The 21,967-nt window shown below is 36.8% G+C and overlaps 1 protein-coding gene across 1 annotated transcript; it reads right to left on the minus strand.

Annotated features, from left to right (window-relative positions):
• Window positions 1-2,376: 2,376 nt before the first annotated feature.
• irgq2 (immunity-related GTPase family, q2) lies at window positions 2,377-3,510 on the minus strand. The gene has a single exon (XM_063017344.1). The coding sequence runs from the start codon at window positions 3,508-3,510 to the stop codon at window positions 2,377-2,379; it is 1,134 nt and encodes a 377-aa protein (XP_062873414.1).
• Between the last annotated feature and the right edge of the window lie 18,457 nt (window positions 3,511-21,967).

Below are 21,967 nucleotides of genomic sequence, written 5' to 3' on the forward strand. Positions count from 1 at the left end.
CTGAAGCTAGGCGGTGTAAAGTGCTGTAACGCTCATTGAAGTCCTGACTAAACAGTTGAAGTGACTCTACCCTGTCATGTGCCTTTATTCCCACACCTCCACCACCGCACAGCAAAAGACCCAGGCGGCTAGGTGAGCCGAGCCTCTACAGTAGCAAGTGGCTAATGCTAGCGGTAAAGTGCCGCGATAGCTAAAGTAAAAACACGACAATATTTTCGTTAGGTAAAATATAAAAATAACTAAAAGACAATGAAATATCAGAATACATGTAATCACAATACATAGTGAGTGCACAGCAAGGTATTTTGGGAATCTGTGTAACCTGCTTAACGTTACTAGACCTACAGTGTATCACAAAAGTGAGTACACCCCTCACATTTCTGCAGATATTTAAGTATATCTTTTCATGGGACAACACTGACAAAATGAAACTTTGACACAATGAAAAGTAGTCTGTGTGCAGCTTATATAACAGTGTAAATTTATTCTTCCCTCAAAATAACTCAATATACAGCCATTAATGTCTAAACCACCGGCAACAAAAGTGAGTACACCCCTTAGTGAAAGTTCCTGAAGTGTCAATATTTTGTGTGGCCACCATTATTTCCCAGAACTGCCTTAACTCTCCTGGGCATGGAGTTTACCAGAGCTTCACAGGTTGCCACTGGAATGCTTTTCCACTCCTCCATGACGACATCACGGAGCTGGCGGATATTCGAGACTTTGCGCTCCTCCACCTTCCGCTTGAGGATGCCCCAAAGATGTTCTATTGGGTTTAGGTCTGGAGACATGCTTGGCCAGTCCATCACCTTTACCCTCAGCCTCTTCAATAAAGCAGTGGTCGTCTTAGAGGTGTGTTTGGGGTCATTATCATGCTGGAACACTGCCCTGCGACCCAGTTTCCGGAGGGAGGGGATCATGCTCTGCTTCAGTATTTCACAGTACATATTGGAGTTCATGTGTCCCTCAATGAAATGTAACTCCCCAACACCTGCTGCACTCATGCAGCCCCAGACCATGGCATTCCCACCACCATGCTTGACTGTAGGCATGACACACTTATCTTTGTACTCCTCACCTGATTGCCGCCACACATGCTCGAGACCATCTGAACCAAACAAATTAATCTTGGTCTCATCAGACCATAGGACATGGTTCCAGTAATCCATGTCCTTTGTTGACATGTCTTCAGCAAACTGTTTGCGGGCTTTCTTGTGTAGAGACTTCAGAAGAGGCTTCCTTCTGGGGTGACGGCCATGCAGACCAATTTGATGTAGTGTGCGGCGTATGGTCTGAGCACTGACAGGCTGACCCCCCACCTTTTCAATCTCTGCAGCAATGCTGACAGCACTCCTGCGCCTATCTTTCAAAGACAGCAGTTGGATGTGATGCTGAGCACGTGCACTCAGCTTCTTTGGACGACCGACGCGAGGTCTGTTCTGAGTGGACCCTGCTCTTTTAAAACGCTGGATGATCTTGGCCACTGTGCTGCAGCTCAGTTTCAGGGTGTTGGCAATCTTCTTGTAGCCTTGGCCATCTTCATGTAGCGCAACAATTCGTCTTTTAAGATCCTCAGAGAGTTCTTTGCCATGAGGTGCCATGTTGGAACTTTCAGTGACCAGTATGAGAGAGTGTGAGAGCTGTACTACTAAATTGAACGCACCTGCTCCCTATGCACACCTGAGACCTAGTAACACTAACGAGTCACATGACATTTTGGAGGGAAAATGACAAGCAGTGCTCAATTTGGACATTTAGGGGTGTAGTCTCTTAGGGGTGTACTCACTTTTGTTGCCGGTGGTTTAGACATTAATGGCTGTATATTGAGTTATTTTGAGGGAAGAATAAATTTACACTGTTATATAAGCTGCACACAGACTACTTTTCATTGTGTCAAAGTGTCATTTTGTCAGTGTTGTCCCATGAAAAGATATACTTAAATATCTGCAGAAATGTGAGGGGTGTACTCACTTTTGTGATACACTGTATATATATACAGGAGGGCCCAAAATTATTTTTTGCACTGGGGCCCACGAGCTCCTAGTTACGCCACTGAACTCTTGTCTTGCGTTTTGTACTGATTTTATGAAAACTATACGTGGGGGCCCACAACCAGCCGTAGCCCCTGGGCCCACAGGCAGGTTAAATCGCCTCTGACCGGAACTATCCGTTTTATAAATATATTTAATGCAATGTTAACTTATCATAGTGACTTAAGTGAATCCATTACTATTACTATGTATGTATTTACTCCAAGGACGAGGCTGTTAAACTTCTCTCTAGAAACACTATAGGACTAAACAATTTTTTAAAAAGTATTGTATTGCATTTTTGGACTTGCACCTACAACTGTACACATCATATTACCCATCAGGGTTAGATGCCGTTTACAAAAGTTACAATCCTTTCAGCATCAGCACTCATGTCATCAATGGCAGAGTTTATGGTCTGCAGCATGATTTTAAAGGAGCGACTGACAGCTCTGGCATGCCGTGGCATTGCCAGTTCCACCAGTCTTGTACTGACAGTGCTGTTGTCCTTCTCTGCCACAGCAAGCCGCCTCTTCACTTCGCTCTTACTAACCACGACTGACAGTGGGCAGGTCCTAAGTGCCTTGAGCTTTGCACAGTCAATACCTCGTTGCCTTGCTAGCCTCTCCACTGATTCATCATCCAGACAGAGAGACATCTGGACCTTTGTGAGGATCCGTACAGCCAGGCTGACATCCACCATAAAGGCTACCATAGGTACAGGAATAGCAGATACACCACCCGAAAGCGAGGCTGCTGCCCAACCTAGAGCCTTAAAGGCCTCCTTCTTTTGGGCCACTATGGTTGTAGAAAAGGTAGGCAGAGCCAGTAGAAGAGAATATGCCCTTATCTCTGGAAGATCACTCTGCATTCTCTCAAGAAGCTTAGGAAAGTCAAACTTTTCCAAGGCATATGGATGGATGAGAAAAACTTTGGGCAAAGATACTCCTTCAGTTTTTAGTGCATTCACACAGGCATTCTTCTTGTCCTCCAGGCTTTTCTTAGTCTCCTTTTCAGAAGCCAGTAAGCTACAGTACAATATTTTTTTCCGCAGTGAACACATTTCTCTCCAGATGGCCACAGTGTTTGAGTTAGGGGTTTGCGTGAAGGTCATGATGATTGCATTATACCGTGTGATTTTATAACGATCAATATAATTTTCAGGGTCAAAGGATTGGTCTTCAGAGATCACAGGCAGGTCCCATAGGCGAAAATCTGGATACCTGGGATTTGGAAATACAGTCAGTTCTTTTGGAGCCACAGTTGAGGGACATAGATTTGCCCCTTCTTCATCAATACAAAGCCCGTGAAGAGAGTTAATAAAGGTTGCTTTCTCTGGCCCTCTCTCACCAGTCACTGCAATGTTGATACGGCTTATTAACAGGTCTTCAATAGCATCCTTTATTTCTGAAATGTTGTTCTTCTCAATAGATTCTTTTAGAATTTCAAGGAGGTTAAGACTCTTCATTACATCTGCCATGACTCAGTTGTGATCTATAGAGGGGTTATAATCTGAACTTAATTACATTTCTGAAATGCATTTGGCAAAGTTCTGACAACAGTGCTGACAATGAAATATATATACAGTAAACAGTAGTAAAAAAAAATCAATAGACAAAATAAGACATAAACATCTTGTTTGTCTGATATGCTACAACATTTAACGACATTTTGTCTTTTGTTTAGGTCTTAAGGCTTTTAATGGCTCAGTATTCCTGTTATTGTATTTATTCATTTTGTGTTGGTCATCCTCTTCCCTTTTACCCTAAACTCTTCCATGCATAACTGTCTTTTCCAGTGAATTGGCTCTTCTTACAACATCTCCAAAACAAGAGCTAAGAGTTTGGTTATTTGGGCTTTGCTTGAGATGTTATGTTTGATTGGGTTGATGAACCATTTGTTTGTCTTCTTTTCTTTCCAGAGAAGAAGTTCATTAATATTCTTCCTGTCTTTATATTTTTGTCTAGCATTCACGTCCATAAAAAACACACGAAGGGCCATAATCTGGCTAATTCTGATTTTTGTTTGGAGAGACAAACCGTCACATCTGAAAATCTTTATTTTTGTCGGGGTTGTGGTTGGTTCAACACCACCTGAAAATACTGACCGCAAGTACAAATTAACACAACCTCTACAGTAGGTTGTATGTACAATAAAGTAAAAATACAGTGGCTTTGGGATACCAATAATTCAGATGCTGACTGTATTTGTAGCCAAAGATTGCTTAAATGCCTAGCATGCAAAGTATTTACAAAACAATCTAACCTTTCAATGCATGTTGTCACTAAAACATTTTAGCTACACAATACACAAAGCACACCCTATAAATAAATGCAAATTAATTTTACCTCTTACATGAAGTTGTGCAAAAATACATCCAGTTCACTGATTTATAATAAGAAAAGTCCAAGGAGCTCAAAGTGGAGCCAATAACCTGCATCACTATTTAAGGATCCTTTCCAGTGCGTGGAACATTCTAATCCTATAAACTCTGACCTAATCTTCTTACAGACACTTACAAACACAGCAGTTATCATTACTCGTATACTAAAACCATAGACAGATGTTTGTCCAGTCTGTTCATTTACTTCCCAAAACAAAAACTTCTTCTAAATGTTTCTTAAAAAAATAAAAAAGCCAACCACCAAGCTTAAGTTTCACCTAACACCTAACACCTATCACCTAGTATTAGTCTTATTGGACAAATCAGGTGAATATTGTTCTAGATTCTTGAACCTGCATGTAAACCATGTTATGTGTTGAAAATGGCAACATTTTCAATGTACCAATCCTATCACAGACTACTTTTGCATTATGCAACAGGACACTTTGTCATACTGCAATCCTATATAGCAAATTTGTTATTTCATTTATAGAACACAAGATGGAAAACTCATCTTAACTGGTTATTCCATAAAACAATGTAATACAAAGGCAGCACAGTGGTGCAGATGGTGACATGCAGGATGCACAGTAATATTTGGTCTTCCTTTTACTTGCATACATGTGGAAGGTGGACTGGTTACCCTACGCTACATCTAGCTAGTGTAAATTATACAAACATAAAATACTAACGCACTTTGCGCACCCTACGCAAATTCACGAACACTACGCTAAACGTAGGTCAGTTTCATGAATCGGAGCATGCGCAGTGAGGCTCTCGTTCCGTGTGTTTGTGTTTTAATGGATAAGTGCTCTTTTCTTTTGACTTTGTGCTTAAAAATGTAAACAGATTGTTATCTCTTTTTTATTTAAATAAACAAGGATACATATATTCGGTCACAATTAAAAATGTACACATTTATTCACCCGACAAGCACAACTACATGGTATGAGTTAGTTAGCCGCTTGGTGGTGACATCATGGTAATGTTAAAAGTAAAGGTCCAGAAACAAGAAATCTGACCGCTTTAAACATCTGAATCTATCTACAACCCTACTGAGAGCAGCAGAAAGGTACAGTATGTATTACAATATTAATTTAGGTTATAAATACGGAGTGCTTTTAGAAACAGAAATCACTGCAACTAGCGACTAAGTTAACAAGCACCGGTGTTGTAGACCTTGTATATTAACTCTCAGCTGTAATGTCTTTCGTATAGTTAATGTACTGCACACAGTGCACAAAACTATTATTATTATCTTTTATAATAACAGTAGTTATGGTTTATGAGTTATTTGGGTTTTATTCAGTATCTCAGCTGTGAACCACTTGGCTGGGCTAGGTATTAACGGCTGTTCTAACTAGTGGTGGGCGGATCGATCCAAACATCGATATTATCAATATCAACGTTGGTATTGGTATCGCATCGATACTAGTGTGATGGGATCGATACTTTAGTTTTACTTTTTCTCTGCTACATTCAGCACATTTCTCCCATTTCGTCAGAAAGTAAAGACCATGTCTCTAGCAGCTCCTCTCACATCTTACATGCTCATTTTACTCCTCTGCTCCTGCTCTGCTGTGTTTCGTTGTGGTACCGTCACGTTATGTTGTTAAAATCCCAACAGACATCAGTACATTCATTGGTAGGCATTGGAAGATTGTAAGTTTCTGAATAATTTGCTTTGCAGATACAGAAATAGGGGTGATTTTATGGAAATAATAGTGTAAACCATACGTATGTAAAGTACGTAAGATACACCTTACGCACGTGAATCGGAGTATGCGCAGTGAGGCTCTTATTCAGTGTTTTGGGAAATGAGAGCTCTTTTCTTTTGACTTTGTGCTTATAAATGTAAACAGAATAGCATAGATTTTTTATTTTAAATAAACAAGGACACGTGTTCGGTCACTATTAAAAATTTACAAATGTATTTACCCAGCAAACACAACTATGCGTTAGCCACTTGGTGGTGATACGCCATGATGGTAACGTTGTGAGAAAGTAAAGCACCAGAAACAAGAAATTGAACCACTTTAAACAACTGAATTTATTTACAACCCTACTGAGAGCAGCTACTTACAGAGAAAATGTACGTATTGCAATAGTACACTTAAATGACATGAAAGTTCATTCAGATTTAGCAATCTGAAGATGCGTCTACCTTTATTAAGAAGTATCGGTATCGATATCGGCGATACTGGCCCTGTATTTACTTGGTATCGGATCGATACCAAATTTTGCAGTATCGCACACCACTACTAGTTCTAACCTTATTAGTAGGGGTGAGCGGATGGATCCAAACATCAATAGTATCCATACTTCAGTTGTACTAAAACAAAACGACGTTCCTCCAGGACCAGCATGCAACACAGAAAAATGTGCAAGACAAAACAATATACAGTGCAGATAAACAACAGTACAATAAATACAAAAACGATTACAATAAATACAAAAGAAAGTAATTAAGGGAGACAAGACTAGATACAAGAAGTGTAGTGTTGGCCAGTACATGGCACTGAGTAAATGTTCTGATATACAGTCAGCAGCCAGATTTAAAAGAGTGAGGTGAAACACTTTATGCCTCAGTGCTAAAAACACAATATGGAAACGTGTTGAATTGTATTTTCTTTAGTACTGGAACTCCTGTACAGACGCTGTTGCGGTGCAGACACATTGTTTAATGTTTATTTACTCTACATTATACGTATATTAAATGTCCACGGAAGACGAGCTGACCCAAGCAACTGGACAAGTTACCTCAGCAAAGATCCACATGATGGCGCAGAAATACCACAAACATTCTGACAGAAAACGCTTCATTTAGTCAAATGTCCTTTTATTATCAAAACTCATAAATAATGTGTACAAATTATTATTTTCATATGTGAAACTGCAATAAATTATTTCATTTAAGTATAAATGTAAATAAGCAATATTATAATTAAAATGAATGCTGTGAATCCTGAGTCGGTTGCTCGTGTGTTTTTGTCAGTCACGTGTGTTTAGTGTTTCGCCTCTGACGTCACCGATGCGCCACTGTAGATGTGTTAAGTCCGCGATACAGTGAAAGCAGCAAAGAAACTCGCATGACTTTATTTTTATTATTTCAAAGCAGTAAAAGCTGGAGAAGCAGACGCGAAATGAGAGAAAAACATACCGAGACGAACTCAGGATGCCAGGAAGCGTTATTTGGATAAATGATCATCTGTTAACAGCATTGATAGACTGTATACTGTAAGTCGCTTTGGATAAAGGCGTCTGCTAAATGCCGAAAATGTAATGTAAATTAGACGATGGTTCATTTGAATGCTTAAAGGCTTCTTTGCATTATGAAATGTAGGCCTAATTATCGTCGGATAAAGAGATAATGCAAACCACATTTAATGTTAGTCCATGTTTTTTTGTCCTTGATGCCACTTGATGACTAGACAACAAGACTAAAGAAATCTTTCTTTCCCACAGCTATCAGACTCTTAAACAGCTGAGCTGATTATTCATAGACACTATCACACTTGCACACAATACTTGCACTATACCACATATGACTGTTTACAGGTCTACATACAGCTGCACATGTATGTTTACACTACTGTCTTTACATTTTGCACATGTAACTATATTGTCTGATTGCAATATATCTGCTCTCTTCTTGCACAATGTACATAACTTATACTCAGCGTGTGTTTTTTTTACTATATCTAACTTTTATTTCTTTATTTTATTTTATTATTATCTTTGTACTTTGTTACATCATGTGTGGACAGCAAAATAAGAATTTAATTGTACAGGGAAACACGTTTCCTACTGTACATATGACAATAAAGCTTTGAAATCTTGAAATCTTGAAATCTTGAAATCTTTTAAAGCTAACAAAAGCGTTTATCATTCTCCCTGCTAAAACTTTCTCTTTAATGTAATCTTTTTTGTTCATCTTTAATTGCTGACAGAAGAGTGTAAGTTTGTGAATAATTTGCTTTGCACATACAGAAATAGGGGCAAATTTATGGAAATGGTAGTTTAAATTATACATATGTAAACTATGAACGCACTGTGCGCACCTTATGCAAATTCACTATGCTTAATGTAGGTCAGTTCGTGACTCAGAGCATGCGCAGTGAGGCTCTCGTTCCGCGCTTTTGACTTTGTGCTTATGAATGTAAACAGATTTGTATCTATCTTTAAATTTAAATGTACAAGGACATATATATTCGGTCTCTTTTTAAATGTACCCATTCATTTACCTAGCAAAGCACAACTACCTGGCCGCACAGTATGCATCAGCTCTACACCGCCTGAGAGACAGTGGGTAACAGTTCTGTGTATATATACATATGTTTATAGAATACAGTTATATATTGTCTGTAAATTTGCTAAAATATTTGTATTGTTTATTTTTTATTATTTCATCTTTATTCACTTTTATTGTTTATTGTTTCACTGTCATCTTTTGCTTCCTTTGTAATTTTATAATTTTATTATCGTTGTAATGCTTTGGCGTAGTCATGCCAATAAAGCTACTTTGAATCTTGAAGGAAGTTTAACCTGTGTTGATGGGTGTGGCAACCGTGTCTTTTGGACTGGAAAGGTGAATCTGTCGATCAAACTTTTGACAACGGGTTGGATGTGGTGGGAGTGGGTAGGCCTATTTATCTTCCAGCTGCATTAGAAAACAATAGTTTTTTATTTATATTTTAAGCCGCCAAAACGATTACAAACCAGCCCAAATTTTGTCCACTCGCCAAAGCGTGTTTTCCCCGCCAATTTCCAACAAGATCCGCCCAATATGGCGGAAACCGCCCAATCTGACAACACTGACCTCGCTCCTCCCTCCTGCTTTTGTTGTGGTACCGTCACGTGACTGAGTGGCACTGAGAGCCTGAACACATGTAGCAGTGAGTGTGAGAGAGATTACAGGCTGAGAGGCGAGCTGTGGGGATATTTTCAGAAAAGAGCAATGAAAGGAATAAACTCTGTTTTGTTATTATATAAATGGTTCTGAACAAAAACCTCAGACTTAGTTCATTATAGTAATAAATGCCCTACTCATAAATAATGACACACTGGCCGCTCAGGTGGCGCAGCGGTAAAGTACGCTAGTGCACCAGAGTTGTTGTTCTGAATGCATTGCATCGAATCTCGACTCTACCTTTCCAACTGGTTGGGCGGCAGCATGTTCAGGGTTAGAGGGTAGAGAGTCGGATCATAGGGGGTCATAACTGGTGCAACTGTGACCCCTGCTGGCTGACTGATGGCGCCTGCACAGGGCTGAGGAATATACTGATGGAGGTGTGGCCCGCCATACACAGCGTCCATTAGTGTATGAACTCGACTCGTGCAGGTGAAAAATGCACTGTACTGATTGTGTACCGGAGGGGGTGCAAGTCAGTTGAGAGGCGTCCTCAGTCAGCGGTGAAGGGTCGAACCAGTATAGAGGACGCATTCAGGGTAATTGGACACGACTAGAATAGGGGAGAAAAATTGGGGGGAAAAAAGTGTGAAAAATAGATAATAAATAAATAAATAAAATAATGACACACTGCTTTTATATAAATAAATAAACTGCTTTTATAAGTAAAACATATCGGTGTTGGCAGAGGCGATTTAACCTGCCTGTGGACCCAGGGGCTACGGCTGGTTGTGGGCCCCCACGTATAGTTTTCATAAAATCAGTACAAAACGCAAGACAAGGGTTCAGTGGCGTAACTAGGAGCTCGTGGGCCCCAGTGCAAAAAATAATTTTGGGCCCTCCTGTATATATATAGGTCTAGTAACGTTAAGCAGGTTACACAGATTCCCAAAATACCTTGCTGTGCACTCACTATGTATTGTGATTACATGTATTCTGATATTTCATTGTCTTTTAGTTATTTTTATATTTTACCTAACGAAAATATTGTCGTGTTTTTACTTTCGCTATCGCGGCACTTTACCGCTAGCATTAGCCACTTGCTACTGTAGAGGCTCGGCTCACCTAGCCGCTGTCCGGTGGGGATGCATGGGTCTTTTGCTGTGTGGTGGTGGAGGTGTGGGAATAAAGGCACATGACAGGGTAGAGTCACTTCAACTGTTTAGTCAGGACTTCAATGAGCATTACAGCACTTTACACCGCCTAGCTTCAGAACCCGAACTTCAATGCTGGGACCATAAGGCGAGTCTCATTTACAAAACTAACTGCAGAACGTCCGAACACACATGTATAAACCTGGTGCTGCATTCTGATTGGCTGAGCTGAATGTCACTCACATACTAGCTCTAACGTTCACGTTGCTTAACTGAAACCACCAATCAGAATTACAGCAGCTCGTTAGAGTTTATCTGGCCAATCAACAGTTAGAAATATGAATAACGTGTAAATGATTTACAAAATCATTGGTTTGTAAGCTTCCCCATTCTTATTAACCAAAATAACTAACGAAATAAATAAAAAATAAAACAGCCAATCCGGGGCCCTCAATTATTCGGGGCCCCTGGGCTGAAGCCCACGTAAGCCCGTGCATTAAATCGCCCCTGGGTGTTGGTATCGCCGATACTGCCCCTGTATTTACTTGGTATCGGATTGATAACAAATTTTGCAGTATCGCACACCACCACGTTGTTCGGAACTCGCATAGTTCTGAGCCCTGGTGTTGAGAATACAGTACTCAGTGATGAGCGCGGTGGCCTAGACGCATTCTATGTCTCACGAAAGCGGCGGAGGTTGCTCGCCCCATTACAGTATTTTCCTTTTTATATAGTTTAGTTGTTCATATTAAAGGTGTATAGTTTTTACCTGGCTGTGATGTTTTAATACTTGGAACATGATGAGCTAAAATTAACAAACAAAATTAAAATATTATAATTATCATCATTATTGTTATTATTATTATTATTATTATGTTACATAAAAGTCTTTTCTGACACCTTTATAAAACTGTAAGATGACTAAGAATTAGGGCTGTCGAAGTTAACGCGATAATAACGCATTAACGCGATCTCAATTTAACACGATTAAAAAAAATAGTGCAGTTAACGCAAATTCTATTTGGCCCTGCGAGTCATCCGTAGTTCATGTTGAGACTTGACCGTGCACGACATCTCTCATTAAGACAGCATTTCTCAAAGTGTGGGGCGCGTGCGTCTGACTGGAAGAACCAACTTTTTAACGTCGGAATTTTTAATCGTTTGACAGCCCTAGTAAGAATACAAAATGATGTAAATGATTCTGAACTGATTCTAGAGAAACTGCATCACCTAGTGTCAACTAATATTTACATGCAGTGGCTACAGCCAGATGAAGAGCAAATAAAGGTTTTAAATAGCTTCTTGTTTGTTTGTTTTATTCTTTGGGCTGCCACTGTAGATTATTCTGGATACCTGCATACCTGATCTGGCACAGTTTTACACTGCCTTACACTTACACTGCAACTCCTATATTTATCAGAACTTGGGGCAGGCAGTGAAAGTGCAGAGTAATAAGTGCACATCCCAATGGCTGAGCTGGTATGTAGGACAATGTGACAACTGATGTACAATATGCCAATTAAGTTTTGTAATTTTACAGTAAAAGACACACATTTTGTTTTGTAGACTTAATAGTTTAATTTTTTTTTGTATTTGGATGGCCTGCATTTACCACCAAATTATTTCTTACATGTATAACATACATATATACTGTAGTATACAGCAGGTAACATTAAAAAACATACTACAAAATGTAGGTTGATAAATATTTGCATAATACGTATATAGTTCAAAATTTCATAATTCAATGTGAACACAAATACATATAGCTAAAATGCAGTCAAATGTATAGCCATAACAGTGGTTGCAAAAAAAAAAAACTTAATACAACTACAAAACAATCATAGATTTAAATGGTCTCCATTTAGAGCCAGTCTGTATACAAGAAGCTATATACATGTGCATATATCCTGTGATATCTTTATTAAGGCAACATCCTTACTCAGACATGACCCCTAAGCAAGACCCTTAACACTTAATTGCTTGCACTGTAATAGGTTACTGTGATTTTCCTTGGACAAAGGTTTCTGCTAAATGCCATAAATGTAAATGTAAAAACGAAACAGGAACAAGACTAGGAAACACAGAACATGTGCAAGAATCATGAACCATAACTATGAACTAGACCAAGAAAGTAAATACGAAACCAGGACATGTTGTATGCATGTGAAATACCTACACACATACTAATTACAAGGTGAATGGGAACATGAAGGTAATAAACAGAAGCAAATCACAGACAGCATGTGGAGACAGAGATGAGAAACAGGGGAACTTCCAGTTATTTTGTACCTCGTGAAAGAGTATGACATTGGGCCCCACCCCAGGCCATGCGAGCTCTGCAAATGTAACACTGTGCAGGCTGCATGCAACATTGTGCATACAGTGGAATTCACTTTTTGATGCAAGACTGATACCCTCTATAAGAAAAGTCAGTGTACATGTAATTTTATTGAGAAAACTTTTAAATAGAAAATCTTCCCTTTTTAGTCTTTCCTGTCTTAATTAGCTTTCGTTACATTTTGGTAAGCAGATTTTCTTTAAAATGAAACCTCATGCTTCACTGCTACTCTCAGTTCACGCCTGGTTTGAGTTTGGACTAAACCATTTCATGTAAATAGAAAGAGGAGGTTTCAGGAGGTTTACAAAGTTGTTACGATAGCAGGGTAAATATCAATTACCAACTGTTCAGGATGACAGAAAATTTATAGTTGTATAATACAAATATAATTATTACAATTTACCATTATTTTCACCAACACTATATGACCAATAGTATACAAACACTCTTCTAATTATTGTGTTTAGTTGGTGTAGTCATGCCCATTGCTGGTGTACAAAATCAACTTTGTAAAAGAAATTATATTTCTTCCCATTTTATGTAAGGGAATCTATTTGTCATATCAGTATGACAACCTATTTGGACAAAGTAATTATAATAAAAACATTTTTTAGCAGTGCTTACGGTTTTGGAATAGGATATTTAACAATTGGTCAGTTGTCCAAATATGAGGGATCTTCAAAAAGTTTCCGCACTTTTATATTTTGAGGGTGAGGGTGGGAGGAGTAGTAATTGGTTGTGTCTGCGAGACTGAGAGAGCTTATAGTCCGGATTTAGCGCCATCTGATTCCCACCTTTTTGGACGCTCAAAGAAGCTTCAAGGGGAAGAAGATTTTCATCTGATGATGATGCAAAAACAGTGGTGCATCAGTGGCTGCTCGCTCTCAACCAAAAACAACTTTTGCTGATGGCATTAAAAAGTTGGTATGACACTGAGAAAAATGCATCGGAAGGTGATGAAAAGTGATGTCATTTGTTTTTTTAAAATTCATAATAAATAGAGTTTAAAAAAGTGCAGAAACCTTTTGAAGAACCCTAGTACTTTTGGCTATATAATGTATCTCCACCTGCCCACACCTCTTCATTCCTCTAGATTGTGATCATCTCCTTTCTACCTAACCTCCATTCACTCCATACTAATTCACCCTATCTAGACCCTTTTAAAACAAATCAATCCCAGTCTGATCCACTGGATCTGGACACTTTACATGTTCCCATCTACACTGTTGTGATCCACACCATCCAAAACCACTTCATCCTGACCTGGTTGATCCTGATTTGAAACATACTCCTCCACCTTAACCTGATCCACACAATTCTGATGCAGTGTGTCCTGATCCACTCCATCCTGATCCACTTTTTCTAAGGTCTCGTTTTCCGCTTCCTCATTGACCTTTTTTAGTTGGATCTCAGCATAATCGCTCTCCGTGCCCTGAGGCATGACATCATTGCCTCTTTTCTGTAAAAGTGAGAAGTCAATGGAGGCATATTGCAGTTCATTCATTTCTCCTGCGTCTACTGTGTTGTTTTCTTTTGAGACTGGTTCTTTCTCTTTTGTCAGAGCAGTAACTACCACTTCACTTGTGACGTCTGTAGGCCAGCTTTGAAGAGGGGTGTTTTCATTCGCACCAGACTGCTCTTCAACAGTCTGCATCATTTTCTAGAACAAAAAATGGAAGTATAGTTACTGTGACAACAGTAATTTTATTTTATTCCCCCCTAAAATCAAACCTTTATTTGTTTGTTTACTTTTCTGCTTATGTACGTTAATTGCATAAAGACCAGATTTTCTTCCTATTATCCAAGGACCACTTAGAAGAGGCTTGCAATGTATTAAAAGCTGCTGGAACATGGCTGGCACTGTACATAGTCAGGCCAGCTTCACACTGGCACCAGCTTAAAGAGAGCAGTGCAAAACAGAAGCCCCTGGTTTAAAATTGGCACCTAGAAAAACTGTTTATAGCATAGGATGACACTTTGGTAATCTGCCCAACCTTGGCAAAGATCACTGATTTGGAAAGAGGTCAGGCAAACTAACACATTTTAATTATTTATTTATGCATGTATTTATTTATTTTTTTTTTTTTTTTTGTGTAAACAAATATGTCTTAATTATTTAGTGTCAGAAAAAGACTCTGACTGCCATGACATACATGTCCCATAAAAATATATGTGAACTTTAACTGTATCTTCTTTACTTACTAACATATGAATGACTGTAGAATAAGGGGTGTTTTTTTAATTATACATTTATGTATTATCAGATACTAGATATTGGTTGTAATACTTATAAACAATAATTGTAATTGTTTAAATTTATATGTATAGATTAACTTAAACACAACTGATTTTGTGGCCAACATAATCATTAAATAACATATAACAATAATAATATACTGTACAAAAATATACAATATAAAATATATATATAATTATATTAAAATTTATTAAAAAAAAATACTAACTAGGAAATTCTTACATCGTCATGTGAACTTTTAACAGCTTCCAGGCTTTTATCTTTATTTCTTGGTTTTGAATAAGTTTTTTCACACCTGTAAGAAAAACGTGAGAGTGAGTTACATTACAACGAAATCTACAGTAAACATTCAAATAGTTTTATACGTTTTGAATTTTGAAATAGTTTTATCTTTTAGTTTTAAAATACAGAATAAACATGTACAGTACCGATGTACCGATAGTATTACTTTTTATAAATTTTTATGAATACTTAGAAAAACATCATATTCTTTTAAATGTAAAAATACTGTAGTAATTTAAAACACATCGTAGTTTTTTCCTCAGTACAAAAATATGTTACTGTAATATTAAACAATGACAAAGTTATTAGAGAAAGGAAATCATACTGTACCTTTTACAAACAGCCACAAAGCACAGCACAATAAAGAAGATGATTGCTGAGCTAATCACCCCAGTTAAAAATGTCAGAACTGTGTTTAGGTCCAACTTTATAAAATAACTTTCTGTACCTAGACAAAAAAAACATTTATATTCAGCGTATTCTTTTTAAATGTGGCAGTGACAAACTACAAAGATTTTGACATAAAGGTGCAAATGATTAAACTACAACAATCGTTACACACAGTCAAACAAATGCCCATATGTGTAATATACCACAAAACAGCTTAAAAAGAATTTTTAAAAGTTAAATTATAAATTATAATACATTAAAGTAACATAATACAAAATTACATTTTGTAAAAACATAACACTTAGAAACCTGCTACTATACATTATATTGTATTAACAGTTATATTCACCACATTACAAATTAGTATTTGTAAAGACTAGTTTTAAAGTTTTAATTAGGGTCATTTTTTTTTCTTTGTATCTAAATCTTCAGTTGGTTCATAAAGTGTTCTATTGGTTCACAATAAGATCTGTTATAGTCTTGGTAGAGAACCTGTGTAGTGAAGAAAAATTCATTTTGAATTTGGCATGTTTTTAAAAATATTTCTACAAGTAGTTATGTCAGTGAAAGATCACAGAGGGCAAAAACTGAGAATAAAATAAGGTATTCATATAAAAGTAAAAATAAAACAAGAAAATTTCGGATTAAATGATTTTTACTGAATGTGATTTTTTTTGTGTTGAATGTTAGTGTTAAGTTTGCTATCTCTGTGCCAGTATTTTATTAAGACTTCTGAATTTTTTAACTTATTTAAATACTAAACATGTCAATAGATAATGTTTTGAATATGAGATAACTACCTTTTGGATTGGACAGTCAGTGCACTTCTTTAAGAATGTTAAATGAGCAGCAGTTAATCAGCATGGATTTGAAAAGGAATTGGGAAAAAGAAACACATTTCACTGTGTACAGTTCTGGTGTGTAGACTGTCTCTGTCTCTAGTTTTCTTTTGGTTCTGCTTCCTTTGTTAACTTTTGAGAGGCATCACTGCTGTCCGACTCTAACATTGCTGCTGTTAGTATCAGAAAATAAAATGAGCAACATGAAGGGTTTTACGTTTTATTTAATAATGACTTGATTAGAGTGGCACAGTAGATAGTGTGGGTTCTACACAGTACCAGGGTCCTAAAGACCTGGGTTCAAACTTCACCTCCAGTCACTATGCTAAAGTTGGTGGAATGGCTACTCTAATTATTAACATAACATTTTAAGTAATGAATGCTTGTAATAGATAAAAATGTTATATACTCTTAAAGTTATAGTATTTATGATATTAAAATTAGGACTTGTTTTTCCTCATGTGTCTGTGGTGTGACATCAGTTCTTTGGTGTTACTGTGAGACCACTAAAACTGCATTTGTTATTAGAAAAATCAAATATTAAATCAAGTATTATTACATTTTATATTATTACATTTTAAATACATTTTTTAATTATATAAAAATTATCTACTGCACTTAACTTGCACTTAACATGCAGTCGATCTGCAGTGCAGTCAATCTGGCCACCATAAAGTTTCTAATTTATTTTAGACCACTTAAGGTACTAAAACAAAATGTTATTTACTTTGATCAATTACAATGTGATTCATTAGTTAGTCATATGAAAATCCAGTTAAACATTGACACATTACAGCTGCTCATCCAGCTACTGAGCAGTTTGTTTCTTGTTTCTCAGATCAGACTACATTGTAGCAATACATACTGTATATTTTTAACAATTTAGTAATTTACTGATATCAGGGGTGCAGAGTTTAAATACACCAGCCCACCACTGCTGAGATGCAGGGTTAAAATCTTAGCAGTGCTATCAGCCTGTCAGGCATCTACACATACATAATTGGCTATGTCAGTTAACGACATTTTACTCACTCACTTGTGTTACTGGTTGTAGTATTTATTACAGCAGTATAGGTCATGTTAGATGAGGGAGTGGTGTTTGTTGTGTTGTTTGATGCTGTAGAACTATCACCTGTGGATTGAATCAGAATGCTTTCCGCTTTATCATGTTAAAGATACATCTTGTCAAAAAAAACAAACATCTATCAAAAACACCTCTACTGGCTTCAAAATGAATAAAGCCTGCAGTTCATTTTGAACTGATTAAATCATACCTAAGGTTAGACTCTGCACAATGACTGAAGTGTACCCTCTGCAGAAGTTAAAAATAACATCTATTCTGAAATGAACTGTATAATATTTTTTTTCCAAAATCAAATGGTTCTATTGCTGCACAGTTACTGGTGATAGTGTGACCAACTTTAAGGAAAACATTTAAGTTCCCAAACCATTCAGTCTAAGGCGCTAAACTACGACCACAGAGACCTCCGCAGTGATGCTGGCCTTGTCAAGCGTTCAACAGACACAGTTGGCCATGCCTGAGAAAGAAAAGGTCTAAAAGAGAGACATCTTCTGTGATACTACAGCATCCTCTCTACATGTTAGAGCTCTATGTAAGAATCTGCCACTGACCAGTTTTAATAAGAAGCTATTGGCTGCACACGTGGGGGTTAATTTAACATCTACAAACCCCACTGTCGGGACCTCTTTTGGGATAAAAACCTGAATCTGTGATTTGTTAATTTTCTTAAACATTTAATTAACTGACAAAAAAAGTCATTTATAATCATATGGAACTTTATATTTAAGATTAGAATATATCAATCAGATTTAAAGTTAATCTAATAAATCGAAGATTTTAAAATCTTTCTAGGCTCCATTCAGTACTAATCCCGTACCTCAGGTGTCTTTATGTGATTGTTCTTCAGATATGCTGTTATATATAAAAATATATTTTATACTATCGAGTTTATAAGGTTAATAGCAAACATGTCCTTTTGCAATCTGTTAGTAATGTATTACTATTTATTTATATAAAACAATGAATTCCTTTATTTATTGTGTTTTAACACCACTTTATTCTGGCTTTATCCAGATTGCAGTGGTTCTGATTCATTGGGAAAAAAACAGACAGTCTATCATTTACATTTACATTTTCAGCATTTAGCAGACGCTTTTATCCAAAGCGACTTACAATTATGACTGAACACGATTTTGAGCAATTGAGGGTAAAGGGCCTTGCTCAGGGACCCAGCATTGGTAACTTTGGTGGTGGCGGGGCTTGAACTGGCAACCTTCTGATTACTAGTCCAGTACCTTAACCACTTAACTACTTTACATTTTCAGCATTTAGCAGACACTTTTATCCAAAGCGACTTACAATTATGACTACACTTTAAGCAATTGAGGGTTAAGGACCTTGCTCAGGGGCCCAATAGTGGTGGTGGTGAGGCTTGAACGGGCAACCTTATGATTACTAGTCCAACATCTTAACCACTGAGCTACCACTGCCCTATAGTATCACTGGGCAGACACACACTCACACACACCTATGGCAATTTCCGAAGGAAACCCAGGCCGATACAAATAGAACATGATAACTCCACACAGAAAGGGCCCTGACCATTCAGCAGAGGAATCAAACCCAAGTCTTTTTAGCTGTGAAACAACTGTGCTACCCATGGCAGCACAGTGGTAACCAGTAAAAGTTTTATATAAAATAAATACATACATGCTTCAACTTGCAACAGTTTTTGGAAGCTTCTCTCCTTATTCAGAATAACTGGACTGGGGGTGCAACAGCATTATAAATGCCAATGGTTTTTAAATATGATGTCCAGCAAGTCAAGTGTCCACACACATTTGACTGTGTAGTGTACTGTATTGTTGAACTGCTGCTGTACTGCTGGTGTGACATGCATGCAAATTGAAGGATGGTTATTTTCCGACCTGATAACTGACTAAAGTGTCTTATAAGTGACTTTTTAATGCATATTCTAAATGTATTTTAAACTCTTGTAGCATATTGTAAAGATGTTTATGTTTTATATATGTTAGGCACAGTGTATTTAGTATTCCCTTTTTAATGTATTCTGTCTTACCCTGAACTTTAAACAAAATTTTAAGAAATGAGCACATACCCAAGCATATCTCCTTTAGTGTAAATATAAAAACCAACATCCAGACTGTCTGCATCTTCATACTTCACCATTCCAAACTTAAATCTGCACATAACACAAATCAACATCAGGCATTCCCATTTAATAGCCTTTATTTACAATTATTTACAAACTCCTGAAATCTTACTTGTGTAATACACATTGAACGTGTTCTCTAGGTAATAAAATTTTTCTGTTTTAATATTTTACATTTACATTTTACATTTTCAGCATTTAGCAGACGCTTCTATCCAAAGCGACTTACAGTCTAAGCAATTGAGGGTTAAGGGCCTTGCTCAAGGGCCCAACAGTTGCAACCTGACAGTGGTGGGGTTTGAACCAGCAACCTTCTGCTTACTAGTCCATTACCTTAACCGCTAGGCTACAACTGCCCTCAATAATATTTATTGATTAGGCAATGCTTGCACAAAAGAACTATTTTGGCGTATCACAAGCAAAAGTTTCAGCGTGAACCTCCTCCTAGCAACAACACCTGATGCAATCAGTGTTACAATTTGTCTCACCGATTTTTAAATATTTTAAGAAATATAATAGCAGCTAACAGCTAATAAACAAGAAGGATGCTTTTTATAATTATCATCTTAAAATCCTAGAATTTAAAGAAATAAATCCAAACCTACCTCCGGAGTCTTTCTTTCACTGTAGCACTTATTTATGAGTGGTGATAAAGTTCTACTGTTACTTGCTCTGCAAGTGGTTTCACATCCTTCCTCTTACACACTTCCACTTTTAACACATTTCTGAACTCTTCACAAGTTCTCTAAATTAATCTCTGTAAAGTGCTACTTTAAATGCTTTTTTATTTTATTTAACAACCACATTGTAATGTTAGAAGAAAGTGTAAAACTATGTTCCTATAGCTTAAGAGAAACACTGAGCATTGATGTGTTATTATACTTATAATTATTATATATAAGTAAATAAAATATGTAAAACTGTTGTTCTGTGAGCTAATAATATTGCAATTACAGTCTAAAATGTACAAAGTAAAGATTCTATTACGTCAAGACTGCAATTTTAACTAAAGGGTGTATGCTGTGGGAAATACCAATATGTTTAAATGTAACAGGCTCATCCGTGGGATCAACAGTGGGCTCAGATTTCAAAATCATGCCCTTTTGACCTCTAACTAATGACCAGTAGTGGCTCAGATGGCTATACATATAAGGGCTAGCGTATATACTGTATGTGGGTGCATATTCACTGAAAGCTGAAAGCCTGAGCAGGATAAAAAGGATATTACAAAAAGTCAATTAAAAATGCTTAAGAAATGGTTTTCAACTTGTTTATTTTATTAACTTTAAATAAGGAAGAGTTGAAGGTGAAAAAATTTGAAGATTTGTAACAAAACAATAAAAAGATTAGCTTTAAACAATGTTTCCAACTAAAGAATTCAGGGTCTTTGTGAATGATTACATAAATAAAAGAATAAAATATATTATCATCACACAATCAAATGCTTACAAATATTCTTTACAATACACAAGTGTGTGTGTGTGTGTGTGTGTGTGTGTGTGTGTGTGTGTGTGTTATTCATTTTACATTTAATATCATGTTGTGATGAAAATACTCAAAAGAAATTTTCAAGGATTCACAACCAAGAACTGCATATGTACAGGTGACTTCACTGTTTAGTCATTGTGTTATGCATTTAGTAAAATTAATTTACAAATAAATTCAGATTTGTACTATGTACATGCATTGATTATGAATTTGAATTTGTTTTAAATAACCTCAGTAAAAAGGTTTTGAGAATAATGAATAATTTATAGTCCCCCTGTGTAAATGTGATATTTCAGTACACTGCTTGTTGATTTAATACTGAATCTCATATGATTTCCCTAAAGTTTAAAGTGTACTTCATGTATTAAATACACTCTGTACTGCATTCTACTGTCTTCCACTGATGTCTGATATTCTGACCCTATCCAGTTTCATGGTTGTTTTCAAACTAAATTTAAAGTTACATGTGTGCACAGCGTAGAATACTGAAACTACACACATTGGTGTTCAGATGTTTTTTTTGTACTCAGACAGTTACATTAGAGGTTTCATGCACAGAAAGGGGTTTTCCCAAAACCCTGTCATCCAAAATTATAAAAAGTATACTTTAAACGTAGTACTTTTTTGTGCATTATATTCTTAGGTAGCATTAAGTCCAAAGCTGCTGTCTGATAACGTGTAATACCCACAACAGTCTATAATGAAATAAAATGAGCAACAGACATCTAAAGAAATATTTAAATATACATTAGGTCTTTTG

Source organism: Trichomycterus rosablanca, chromosome 20 (assembly GCF_030014385.1).
Source record: "Trichomycterus rosablanca isolate fTriRos1 chromosome 20, fTriRos1.hap1, whole genome shotgun sequence".
Taxonomy (NCBI): domain Eukaryota; kingdom Metazoa; phylum Chordata; class Actinopteri; order Siluriformes; family Trichomycteridae; genus Trichomycterus; species Trichomycterus rosablanca.